Raw genomic sequence first — 14,380 nt, forward strand, 5'->3', positions numbered from 1 at the left:
ATATTAGTCCTATTAAATGGAGGTTGATGTCACAAACATTCCTGTAAATGTTTAATGAAAATAAAAGCTAAAATCCTGTACATTATATAATATGTGAACTTTTTTCACATAATATAAAATACTTCACTATCACATGAACAAGAAACTGTCCTCATTTTTATGTGTTGATAGGAGAAGTATGAACAATATACATAGTTATGGATATTGTTTTAACAATAAGTATTAGAAATTAATTTTAGAATGATTATCAATATTTTAAAATATTGTTATGTTAATGAGTATAGCACAAAAATCTGAGAAACAAGATCAACCAAAAATCATGTGGATTTTGTTCTGAAAAGTTCTATCTTATACATGAAGCACAGGAAAACTTATATTTCTATCTTAAAGACTTATTTCTCCAAATGTACTAAATTAATAAATTACAATATTAGAAAAAAGAAAATCTATTGCACAAGCTATTATTATCATTTAAAACAGAGAATGTAACCACTATAAAATATATAGAACTTTTCAAATGTGTACATTTATATAATATATAACGCAGCTATATATCACCATCGACATATATATAAACATTGTAATTTTTAATGAAAGTATATATAATAATCATTTCATGTTAATTTCAACATTACATTTAATTATCTTTGAATTAATATAAATTTTTATTATATGTGCTTTTTTTATACATTTATTTCATTAATTACTTAAAGAGAAAAAAGTCATACAAATATGTGATCAATATATACAGGATTTTACAAATAAAAATGGATACATTTGCTTCATGACAATAGATTCTAGATTTTATTATAGTTGATATTTTTTTTCAGAGATTATTAAATCTATTATTATATTTTAAGTTTATATAAAGAAAATTTTTAATGAAGTGTCAACAATAAAGTAAATAATTATTTTAATAATATATTAGATAATATATCTCTCTTAAATACATATGGATGTGCTATCTCCCTCTCTCTGTCACTCTTCATCATTTAAAATATACAATATTTATATTAAATATATATGCTATTCTTTTTGAATAATCTATAAAAAACTATAAGTTTTAATATTAAAAACAATAAAAACAACATATGAAACAAAGAATCATTAAATTACTTCATAAAATTGTTTCTTATTTATATACAAAGCTTAAAATTTTGAAATGGAATTTTTATAAATTGATATCAAAAGATGGATAACACATTTGTCTAAATATCTCATTGTCAGTTTCAATTAGTTTTCTAGCAATGAAATATGTGTACATAATGTAAAGATATTCCACTAGCCAGAAAAAATGACTATGACAAATAAAATCTACTTTTGAATAGTGTATTTGAACTGTTATTCCCTTTTATACTAGTTTACTCATTGGTATTCAAAATTATATACATTCTTTATTAATATACCATATTAAGTTAAAATTTTTAATATTCTAATTTTTTCTTTTATACAAAAGATGTATATCATACATATATATATATATATTATGTTATATGTATTATATATTATATGTAAATCCACTTTTACAATTAAAAAATAATCAATTATCCTATTTAAATTAAGTAGTATTCACAATTAGTTTAATATTACTTATTTTTTGCACGTTTTTGCATAATCCAGAAGAAGAGCGAAGGAAATAAAGTTCTAAGCACTATAGCAGCCTTTGGGGAAAATGGTGCGATAGTAACTTCTTTCTCTTGCTTCAATACAGACTTTAAGATGCATTCGGCTACAAACTCTGGTTGATAACCATTCTCAGTGGTTTTGTCCATTACTATATAATGAAATAATATCACAGAGAATTATATAGAAAATATAAAGTATTAAGTATCTAGCACTTAAAATATTTAAATTACTAACATCCATATACTTGTCCATTTTCCGTTAAAGCATTAAGAGAAAGAGACGTTTTAATGTAGCCTGGACTAATAACTGTAATCTTAATATTTTTATCACACAATTCTGCTCTAGTGGTATCATACCACGCTTGTAACGCATGTTTAGATGCAGCATATGCAGATCTAAAAATTTGCAAACATTCTAATCTTATATACAAGTAATTTTAAGATGATCGTTATTGATAATAATTAAATACTTACCTAAATGGAATAGCAATTCTCCCTTGCACACTACTTATACCAACTATATGGCCAGACTTTTGTTCTATCATGAATGGAAGAACAACTGCAAATCAATAATGAATAATGAGTCTGTCACAACATTAAATTTTTTTATGATAAACTTACTTTTACTTAATGCAACTTGAGAGAAATAATTTGACATCATGACTTTTAAGTCTACATCAACACTTGTATTAATAACTTCGCCTCTATATGTAATGCCAGCATTATTTATTAAAATATCGATTCTGCCATGTATCATTATAGCCTTTGACACTTCATCTTTCATATTATTAAGGTCAGTTAAATCTAATGGCAAAACAATGGGTGGATGAGTTGGAACTGTCTGAAAAATCAAGAAATTATTGATATGCTATATATTTACTTGTTAAAATAAATATTGTACAACGCACTTGATGGGTATTCATCAAATCATTTTTTACTCTCTCCAATTCTTCTTTTCTACGAGATACCAAGATGAGTCTACAACCCCAACGGTAGAATGTATGAGCTAAAGCTTCTCCCAAGCCAGAACTGGCACCAGTTATCATTATCACCTGAATTATATATTCAAAATTATAAAAATATTTGAATCGCTGAACATATATTTCAAGAGATATCGTCACGTCATAAAATTCTATTTTTTATTCTCTTCAAAAAGAAATGGAAAAAGATATATAGTAAAATATATATTACCTTACTGCTAAGAGCTGCTCTTTTGCGTTTTTGCTGCATAATATCAAGAAAGTGATATATTAGCCAAGGAATAGTTATTGGAAGTCCGAATAATTTAAACAACCACCACATAATGCTCCAACCCATCAAAGTTTCTTCTTGTCGTTTAATGTTCATTTTGTAACAAATTTTAATTGAATAATGACGTAATTAATAATACATGTGCGCATTCAGTTAAATCTTTAATCTGTTGCAAAATTAATGTTTAAAAGATTTATTGTTATTTCTTCTTATTCCAAGTGACTGCTTAGGCTTTTAAAGAGCATTCACCTATACAACAGTTGGTTTATTGTTATTATATATATTTTAACCACACGTCACAGTTATATCATTCATGTTTAATTTGTCATTCGCAAAAAAAGAGAGATATATATATATATATGAACTTTGAACACATGTTTCATGTGTCACCACAGAGAATGATGACAGATAGAGACCCTCTCATTGGCCGCATTCAGCGGACTCAACCGCTAAGTAGCAATCGAACATGATTGGTTTCTACTTTCAGGTCCGACCAATCAGCGTCGAATTACATCGGAAAATCTAGTAATGTTGCCCAACTGTTGAGTCTGCTGAATGCGGCCATCCTCTAATGACAGAGACAGAGAGAAGACTGAGGTCGGTATTCATAGTCCGTTCTTATATTTAAGATCGTCTTAAGTTCATCTTTAGATATTGTATGTATCATTTCATTGGCTATGGATTATCTGAAGATGAACTAAAGACGATCTTAAATATAAGACCGGACTATGAATACCGGCCTGAGAGATGTCATGGCCCGCTTTTAGGTGATCCCTGGAAGCGATACTCCCTCTGTGGACATTAAAAACGTGAACATGAACTACAAAGTCAATGTCCACAAATTCTCAGAGGGTAACATATATGTCTCTCTGATAATATAAATAATATAAATAAAAATATAAATAATTTAATTAATAATAATTTATTATATAAAAATATTAGTATGTTCTCTCTTTCCACGCTATTATTTATTTATTTATTTATGTGTGTTCTTTTTCTTCTCAACATCATTTATTTATTTTTTTATTTATTTATTTATTTATTTATTTAGCTCGCTCTAAGTCAGTCTTCTAAAATGCAAAACTAAATATTATAGAATTTGACTTTGAAAATAAAATAATCGAATAAATTCAAATAATTAGCATAACGAAAGGTTCCGTGATAAGTTATTTAATAAATAATCAATTTTAATTAATTAATGAAAATACTTCTATAATTTAATATTCCGCGGAGCGTATATTTTATAATATATAAAATATTTCGACAACGAATTATCGATAATACGGTGTTCGACATTGGCAATACAAAAAATAAACAGTAGCGCGCTATGTTAAAGCTTTAATATTAGAATTAACTATATTTCGACCAATGTTTTAATTTTCTCAATACTTGTTATTAAACAATATACAATTTAATCGAAAATCGATTAAATGATAGAAATCCAAAACATTAAATAATTACTTTGATCGTTGCGATTTTTATGGACAATAATTATTATTATAATATTTAGAGTCACAAATATATTTCATCCGTGTTACTTTATCGTTCTACTTGACAATCTAAATGTAATTTGGATTGTGAGAGAACACGAAGTAAATCAATCGAATTATAGATGCAAATAATTAGCATAATGAAAGGATAAATTGTTTAATAAATAATCAATTTTAATCAATAAATTAAAATACTTCATTAATTTAATATTCCGCGTTAATATACATTTTATAATATATAAAATATTTTGGCAACGAATTATTGATAACACGGTGTTCGACTTTGACAATATAAAATATAAACAGTAGCGCGCTATGTTTCGGCTTTGTCATCATTCGCACGGTGACTCTCGAGTAATAAGGTAGCGGTGAGAAACGTTTCGTATTATATTGTAATTTTTTTACTAAACACGATTACGATTAGTATCGAAACATATAATTTGCTTTAAATATTAATATAAATTAATTAATTAAAAATTAATTCACGACATAAAACTGTATCGCAACTATAAATCTTTATCGAATTGCAATCATTCATTACCGTGATTAAAAATTGAAACAAAATATACATAAAAGGGGATAAGAGACTTAATTATGTTATGAACTTTCGATCATTGATGCTTATTATATTTCATTAACAATATTAAAATTAATTATATTTCGACCAATACCTTAAATTTTAACAATCCTTGTTAATTAAACAATGTACAATTTAATCGAGAATCGATTAAATGATAGGAATCCAAAATGTTAAATAATTGCTTCGATCGTTGCGATCTTTATGGACAATAATTATTATTTCAATATCTAGAGTCACAAATATATTTCATCCGTGTTATTTTATCGTTCTACTTGAAAATCTAAAACTAATTTGGATTATGAGAGAATACAAAGTAAAACAATCGAATTATAGATGCAAATAAATAGCATAACGAAAGGTTCCGTGATAAATTGTTAAAAAATAATCAATTTAAATCAATAAATTAAAATACTTCTATAATTTAATATTCCGCTCGCGAATATTTTATATTACAGAAAATATTTCAGCAACGAGAGAATTTTATCAATAATACCGTGTTCGACCTTGATAAACAGTATCGCGCTATTGTTAATACGTTACACGGCTTTATTATCATTCGCACAGTGATCTTGAGTAGTGATGTGAGAGACGTTTCACATATTATTAAGTTCTTTCTTTACATAGTCGACCTTAGCGATATAAACAGTACCGCGGTACTGTTTCTGACTTACGGTTATTCGCACAGTAACTTTGAGCAATAAAGTAGTGACGTTTCATATATTATCAAATTCTTCCTTTACATAGTCGACCCTGGCAATATAAACAGTACCGCGATAATGTTCTTGACTTACGATCATTCGCTCAGTGGCTCTTGAGCAGTGAAATAGTGATGTGAGACGTTTCATATATTAACAAATTCTTTCTCTAAACACAATTGCAAGTGCAACGAGGAACTTTTCGTGAATAAGTGTAAGTGCAACGAGGATTAAAGTGCCACGGGAGAAAAGAGCGAAGGAAGCAAAAGAAAAAAGGAGGTTTTGGAAGTGGATGGATCAATAAGATATGATGTAAGTCATTAATATAAATTATTTATCACATTCATTATTTATTATATTGTTGCGTCCCCGCGTCCCGTCTTGCTGAATGTATCGTCACCCGTTGAATTCTTTCGAAGAAGATCGTTTTCGCGCGCGTTGTCAAGATATTGTTATAAACAACGACTGTCAGAGAGTCTAAGCCCAGCTGTCAAGTTGTGCGGACGCGCGTCTATTTGTGATCCGTTTTACGATTATTCTGAATTCTTGTATGTTACTCGCGATTTATTAAAATTCTTGTGCATCTTAAATCGCGTTATTATTTACGAGTGCACGAGCGTCAGCGTATGCCGATTGTGTCGCGCGCGTTCGATATATATCGCGTTCGATATATACCGCGTTTCGCGGACGCAACAATATATAAATTATTTATCAATAATATATATATTCAAAATATACATATTTCTCGTTTCGTTTTATTTCTTTGATTGTGATTTAATAGTGATTTTAAATTGTAACATATATAATACATATACTTATAAAAAATATTTCATTTTATTTTAAAATAATTAAAACATTTATAAAATTTTTTATTAATTAATATTTTCAGATACTTTTATGTTTTATAAAACATTTCAATTTAATATATTTATTTAAATATTTCATATATAAAAAATAGAAATTTTTTTATTTATCATATTTTTAAAAATTTATATCTAAGAAATATAAATTATTTTGTAATTACGCAGTTTATAATATTAAAATATATCTATTTAAAAGTAAAAATGTAAAAATTAATTGCGCGCAATAATTAGGTTTAAAATCAATTATTTTGAACATTGCTTTGTATAATAGATGTTCTCTTATCCTTTATATTTTTATTTATCGTTTATATTTGCGAATTTAAATTTATGTACTATATTACAAAATAAATTTCAAATTATGTATTATATTATATATAAAATTATATATAATATAACCCTCCCATGGGGTACACCTTGTCGCGGTGGGAGGGCTTAGTACTTGGATGGTGCCTTGAGGTTTATCTCAAATTTTTCTATTTATGATAAATCTTAAGGTGCCTGAATGGGAAGCTAAGTACCCTTTCGCGTCGTCGGTGCCGTCAACGTGCCGCGGACGGCAAGCGCTTTGTTACCGCGTTTTCGCGTTGTAGTATTCTCGCGTCGTCGCGTTTTCGCGGAACTTTTGGACTTTTTCATATAAAATCCCAATTTCATTTATTGTCACGAGTCTCTACTTCCGATGCCAACTAACTGGGATGTTTCGAGTTTGCACACGTTGCTATGCAACGTACACTCTTGCTTCGTGCTTCGTCAAGTGATTCGGCCCGAATTAGTTAGAACTCGATCGATTGCTCGGAATGGTCGTCAATGGGTCCCTTCTCTTTGCTCGTCTACAGCCACACGCACTGCGTGTGTTAACCCTGTCGAGGAGTCGAGTGGATTCCCCTAGGCACGATTTTCGCTCGGTAAAAGGGGTTGCCTCCCCATTTTCTAAATTGCTGAATGTTAGCATTTAAAAAATGTGGGTATCCTCTTCTTTTGCCGTCTACCAGCCTGGTGTAGCCATGTCCTGCAATCGCGGGAAACTTCGTGTTCCGGGCGAAGCACCTGAAATCGTGCTTAGCGGGTCCAGGTTCGATACGAGATAGGATAATTATGCGCGAAAAAGAGCTGGTGAACTTTATTTTCTTCTATTCCCTCAATCGTTTCGTCTTCTTTCTGGTTCGGGCCTAATCTTTACTCGTTGTATCGTTGCATTCCCGACCTGTTGGCTCGAAATTGATTCTCGTAAATGAAATGGGATTTTCGCTCGTACCGAAACCGGGAGTGTCGTTGAAAGTATATATATATTAAATATATACATCGCGCGACCAAATTTTTAATCGTACCGAAATAGTGCGGGAGTGCCGTTCAGTATCGCGCGTAAAATAACGAAAATAGCGATATAAAAATATCGCTCGTGAGTGCGGGAGTGCCGTTAAGTATCGCGCGTCTAAGACTGAGAGGAGGAGGAGGCCTAGGAAAGGCATCGGGCTCCGGCAGAGCAACCTTCTGGTAAGCAATTTATTTATTTGTAATTATATATTAAATATTAAATATATTTATTATAATTTAAATTAAACAATTAATCGCAACAATTAATTTGATGTTTTTATTTATATTTTTTTATTTATATTTAAATAAGAGAGAATTAAAGAAAAAGATTTTTAAATTAAAGCTATAATCTTGTAAAGGTGTAAGCTTTTATAAAGTCATAAGAGAATTATTAGTAATGTTTTTTAAAATTTATAGAATTATTTTATTAATCTGCTATTATTATATGCATCGAATATAAAATTCAATGTATACAATAATTTTTGAAATATTATTTTGAACGCTGCTACATTGGAATCTTCTTTTGTATGTTATAGATCGATGTAACAACCCTAATGATCTGAGAGGAGGAGCAGGCCTAGGAGAGGCATCCTGCACCGGCGGAACAACCTGATGGTGAATATTATTATTTATATATTAATTGTTATAAATCGTTGACTTGTTATAAACGAACAATAATTCGATCTTATTATTTAAATGAATTAAAGAGAAAGATTTTTATAAAAGTCATATAAAATTTTCTATTTAAAAAATAGTTTCAAAAATTTATAAAATTTTTCCATACGTGTTTATCTGCTTATTATTTTACATATCGGATATAAAATTCCACGCGATAAAAATTTTTTTAAATATTGATTGCATTTTGTGAGCATTATTATAAATGAATTTTATATTTGTATGTTACAGACAACTAGCTTCGATAACAACAACTCCGCTGTTGCGCATCAGTGTCGGTGAGTGAGAAAAACTTTTATTTAACTTTAAGGTAACGGATTCGTAGAGATTGAAGATGTAGATGTAGATATAGATTGTAGATTGTAGATAAATCCGTTGCCTTAAAATGAATGAGCTAGGATGGATTAAAGTTCTTTCGAAATGCTTTGCATCTATTACAAAAATATATTGAAATATTAATTAAAAAAAGAAGAAATCAAGAAAAGATTTTTTTGTAAAGATTTTGTCTAATTAATTAAATTAATTTATTAAATAAAGAACATGCATTAACAATTTTATCAATTTTATCAATTCCTTATGCTAATTTATTCTTATAACGCGCACTTATCTTCTAATTCCTTATAGCTCATCCATCGTAGAATTTGTTTGTAGATATTGTTTTTAAACTTTACTTTAACTTAATATAAAGTCAAATGATTAATTAATTAAATAATTTGTAATATGATAAAAATTATACACAAATTAATTTTATATTTTATTACAAAATATAAAATATATAGAAATTTGTAGTAATTTGGCTTTATTTCAGTTAAAATAAAGTTATATTCAAATATTTAACGAACGATCGTAAAATGGAACGATCGTTACTAAATGAGCGTAAATATTTCACGCTCATTTGCCGGTAATTATCCGGCAAAAGAAGGAGTGTTTATCTCCTTTTTCGATCTCTGATTAGAGATCGAGAAAGAAAATGGCCAGGATCAACGAAAGGTAGGTTCAACTGGCCTGAAGAGGACGCAGTTAGGGTACGCGGTTAGGGTACGCGGTTAGGACACGTGGTTAGGGCACGCGGTTAGGGCACGCGATTAGAGCATGTAATTAGGGCACGTGATTAAAATATATACATGATTAGGTTAGGTGATGATTAGAAATAGGTTCCACAAATCTCGAATAATTTTAGTTAATCAGGAAGTAGGGTTGTTAAGACTATATTAAGTAAGATCATTAGAATTCTTCTTTTAATATTAGGGTTGTTAGGGCTATTAAGATCATTAGAGAATTCTTTAATACTAGGGTTGTTAGGGCTATTAGGTAAGATTCATTCTTTCTTTTAATATTCCAATAATCTTAGGGGTAAATTAAATTTATTTTAATTAAATTGAATTTATTTTTAAAAATATTGTAAAAATAAATAATTGTAAAAATAAATAATAAATATATGTTTTTAAATAAAAATGTTTTAAAAATGAAATTTAAAAATATCAAAATTATCTTCAGGAATATTAAAGAAATTGCATTATTATTAACGTTTAAGAAATATCTTAACATGTTATATTTTATTTTAAAACTTAAAAATATATCAAGTGTATCAAGTTAAATATTAAATTCAAATGTTAATGCTATCAATATCAAATTATTGATGTTATTAAATATTTGAAAAAATTGAATATTATTATTTGACATTGATAGCATCATAAATTTGTAAATTGTAAATAGTTATAATTGTATTTTAATGATAATCTAATATTGATATTTTAATTGTAAAATACAATACAATTATGACTATAATTATATTATATGAAATTGTATTTACGATTGTAAATTCTTACGTAAATTACACGAAAAATTATCGAAAGTATACGTATAATGATTACATAATAGTAATTAACATAATAGTAATTCATTAAATTGATGTATTTGTTTCTATAGTATATATTTTTGAAATATTCATAAAAGAGTAATTGTTTGTATTTTCATATCAAAGAGTCATTAATAAAATCGGAAAATTTTTATATAAAATATAAAAATTCGATGCTAAATTAATGATTAAATATAAGCTTTACAAAATTTGACGAACGCCTTTGTTACATAATCGCGAGTTAATTATAAATTTAATGATATGCTTTCCGTTAAACTTATCTATTATATTTATGAATTCTATATCGCGCGAAATTGAATATTCGTAAAATAAATTAATAAATTATGATTGCGAAAATATCATGCTCGTTCTTTTCGTGTTCTTATACAAGGTTGTCATTTTAACAAAAGAATTTTATCGCTGTCCCTCTCATCAGATAATATTGCTAAATATTGTTAATTAAATATAAAGAAATACCGAATAAGAGTGTGAAGATTCGATGTGATAAGTCAACGATTAAATATTAGCTTCAAAAAATTTAACGATCACCTTTGATATTATATAGAATCGCGAGTTAATTATTATGAATTTAATAATTTGTTTTTTCAGTTATATTTGTATTTACGAATTTCGTATCGGAAAATACTAAATAAATTTATAAATTACGATTGCGAAAACACCGTGCTTTTTCCGCGTTCTTTTCGCGTTCTTAGACGAGATCGTTTTAATAAAAAAGTCTTATCGTTGTTCGTTAGGTAAACGATAATGAAAGTCGCGTGGCTCGTATTGCCGAGGAGTCGAAACGATTTTCATCATGGAGAATTATTTCTTATCGGTTCTTGTAAGATCCATTCGCGACGTCTAGTTCGGTGCCCCGTTGAAAATTGGGGATTTTTATTGTAAGATTGGAATTAATCCCAGGTTTTCCTGACAATTTCCGAAAGCAATGATTTCGGCAGTAATTCAACGACGAACGCCATATGCTTCTTTAAAATCAAATTAATTTAAATAACATATATTTAGATGTGAGAGAAATGCATATATTCTTTTCTTCGTTAAAAATGTTCTGTCATTATTAGGATTGGTATTATTATTGTCTAATGCCAGAAAGATTTAATAGTAGATTAAATATGGATATAGCGTTGTGTATAAAGTTTTATTTTTTAAGTAATTTCATATTGTAATTTTATTAACTTTTTGAATGAAAATGATTACAAACGAATATATTTTATGAATTATTAATTAATTATCTCATTTGAAAAATTATTTCTAGGTACTGGGCATATTAATATGAGTTTTTAGTTTCTTTTAAGAAACTATTTGCAGGATTGGACATCGCCATTTTAGAATATTAATTTTTAGATATATATACCATTTTATTATATATATGTATAATAAAATACATGCACAACTTAACGTATCCAAAATATTTTTATAATTTTTATTAATATTATATATTATATATACGAAATTATATGAATGTTACATAAAATGTGCGAATACTTAAAAATTTCGAGACAAATCGAATGGGTACCCCTATATCAGTAAGATGGTGATTAAAAGAAAAAAAATTATTAATTTAACCGTTATAGGAATAAGAATCTAGAGAATTAATCTAGAATTAATTATTTAAAATTATTTGATTTATTTTATTTTGCAAACTATTCGAATTGAAATTTTTTTAATCTTGCTGTTATCGGGTTCGATTCGTCTCGCGCGCGCGAACGGTACCCGAAATTTATTATGTGTTCGCACATTCAACACGAACTCCAATGATGCATGTATTTTATTATTTATAAATGTAATCGTTCGTAATCACATTTCTATTAAAAAAAATCGTTATATCCATTTAATTTTTAAAAAGAAATATAATGGAAGAACTTGTTTTCTGACGTGAATATCAATTTCGTGAATTGAAAATAATGACGAGGGATAATTGTCATTGATTTATTACTGAAATCATTGCTATTGGGAATAGTCCGGAAGATCCGGGATTCGTTCCCTCCTATAGTAAAATTCCCGATGTTCAATGGATCACTTAACTTTTCTTCGCAGATTGATCTTGCGAAAGCTGATGTAGAAACAAGATGTTAATCGTTCTCCATTTTTAAAATCGCTCCTCTTTTTATTACCGGTGTGTCATTCGCGTATCTGATGGCTTCGATTATTATATTATAAAAATTATACGCAATTGAATACTTTGAATATTATCGATTTATTTATTCGTCGCGTTTTATCGCGAATTTTAAATCGCGATTTATCTTATAAAAATTCGCAAGTAAATCGGTCGGTGAATTATATATTCGCAAACATTACAGACCTCAAATGTCGAAATATCTTCGATTTTCTATATTTACGTGATAATAATTACATCACAGTCGTATTGAGAGCTACGATTATTATATTATAAAAATTATACGTATCGCGATCAAATATTCCGCATATTATCGATTTATTTATTCGTCGCGTTTTCTCTAGAATTCGAATCGCGATTTATCTTGTAAAGATTCGTAAATGACAGTGAGTACTATATTCGTAAATATTACAGACATCAAATTGTCTGTCGAAATATCTTTACATTTATGTGATAATAATTATATCGCGCGCGATTATAATGTCTATTGAAGCTTCGATTATTATATTATAAAAATTATACATATCGCAATCGGATATTCCGAATATTATCGATTTAATCGTCGCGTTTTCTCGGGAATTTAAAATCGCGATTTATCTTATAATTTAACGTTATCTTATAATTTAATCGTTGACTTTTATACATCGAAGCTTTGTCTCTCTTTCCATGTCTTTGAATATTGTCTTTAATAAATCCGCGCAAAATGCGCCAGTAATGCAAATACTTTCTTCTACATTCGTAGAAATGATCAATAATTTTATTAATGATTATTTTGATCATGATTATTTACGTTTATACGTTATTTATATAAAACTAATTAAATTCTATTATTCTATGTCGATTATTAATAATAAATATCGCGTAATTAATCATCACTAATCAGTCTTGTCTGGTCTATGTAAAAATTTTTAGTAAATTTTATATTATACGTATACTTTGGACACTTTCGTGTAATAAATTTTATTTTGTATTAAGTTTAAAATTATAGTTTATATTAAATTTGTATTATATTTTGTAATACATATTTCTAATGCATTGTATTTTATATATATTTTGCATTAAATTTTGTAATATATATATATATTTGTAATGTAATTATTTTTATATTACATAATTTAATATTTTGTAATGTGTTTTTTATGTAATTGCAAATTAATTATAATTTACGTTGTATATATTATAATTATGGTAATATATATTTTTTATATGTATTATATTCTCTGTTTAAAAACTCTATTAAAAAAAATAAAAAAATTTTTCCACCTCAATTTTTCCTCCCCTGTATCTCCGCCTTAACGAAAGCATTTGCCAAGTGAGGAGGTTTCAGTACTCTCATGAACCTGAGAGCTATGCCGGCGGTAACATACGCCGATATTCATATAGTCTATTCTTATATTTAAAATCATTTGGACAACGTATGGGCACGCATACATACACATATAGGTAAGTAATTTATAAAAATTATTTTTATAAAAATTATTATTTATCATATTTATATATTATTTTCAAAATAATGATTGTTATACTCTGGTGCTACCGGCATTTCGTGCACATAGCACGGAACAAAACCAGAAATTGTGCACATTATATATTACCCTCTGAGAACATTCATGGACATTGGCTTTGTAGTTCATGTCCACGTTTTCAATGTCCATAGAGGGAGTATCGCTTTCAGGGATTACCTAACCTGAGGCCATGACATCTCTCAGTTTTCTTTCTGCCTTCTCATTCTTTAATGACAGAGAAGAATGAGCGACATCACGATCCGCTTTTAGGTTATCCCTGAAAGCGATACGCCCTCTATGTTCTTTTTTTGTATAGGAATATTCCATCGCTTCGGTTGCCTTTCTGGCGATCATTATCGCGCATCTTCAAGTAATACCCGATGTGGGGCA

The 14,380-nt window shown here is 28.1% G+C and overlaps 1 protein-coding gene across 1 annotated transcript; it reads right to left on the minus strand.

The window, feature by feature from the left end:
• Positions 1 to 1,313: 1,313 nt before the first annotated feature.
• Positions 1,314 to 3,257, minus strand: LOC145976508 (dehydrogenase/reductase SDR family protein 7-like). The gene is made up of 6 exons (XM_083107648.1): positions 2,817 to 3,257; positions 2,534 to 2,677; positions 2,247 to 2,466; positions 2,100 to 2,184; positions 1,861 to 2,021; positions 1,314 to 1,774 (listed from the first exon to the last, which is right to left on the minus strand). The coding sequence occupies exons 1-6, from the start codon at positions 2,970 to 2,972 to the stop codon at positions 1,587 to 1,589; spliced, it is 954 nt and encodes a 317-aa protein (XP_082963774.1). The 5' UTR covers positions 2,973 to 3,257; the 3' UTR covers positions 1,314 to 1,586.
• Positions 3,258 to 14,380: the final 11,123 nt, after the last annotated feature.

This window comes from Camponotus vicinus, unplaced genomic scaffold (genome assembly GCF_025532165.1).
Source record: "Camponotus vicinus isolate PSW18456_S1 unplaced genomic scaffold, iyCamVici1.0 SCAF_9, whole genome shotgun sequence".
Taxonomy (NCBI): Eukaryota; Metazoa; Arthropoda; class Insecta; order Hymenoptera; family Formicidae; genus Camponotus; species Camponotus vicinus.

Excerpts from the sequence above, each read along its gene's own strand:
- LOC145976508 (XM_083107648.1), bottom strand. The coding sequence starts at position 2,972 with ATGAACATTAAACGACAAGAAGAAACTTTGATGGGTTGGAGCATTATG. Across the intron at positions 2,678-2,816 it reads GAGCAGCTCTTAGCAGTAAG|GTGATAATGATAACTGGTGC; the intron begins GTAATATATATT and ends TATATAATTCAG. Across the intron at positions 2,185-2,246 it reads TCAAGTTGCATTAAGTAAAA|TTGTTCTTCCATTCATGATA; the intron begins GTAAGTTTATCA and ends ATTGATTTGCAG.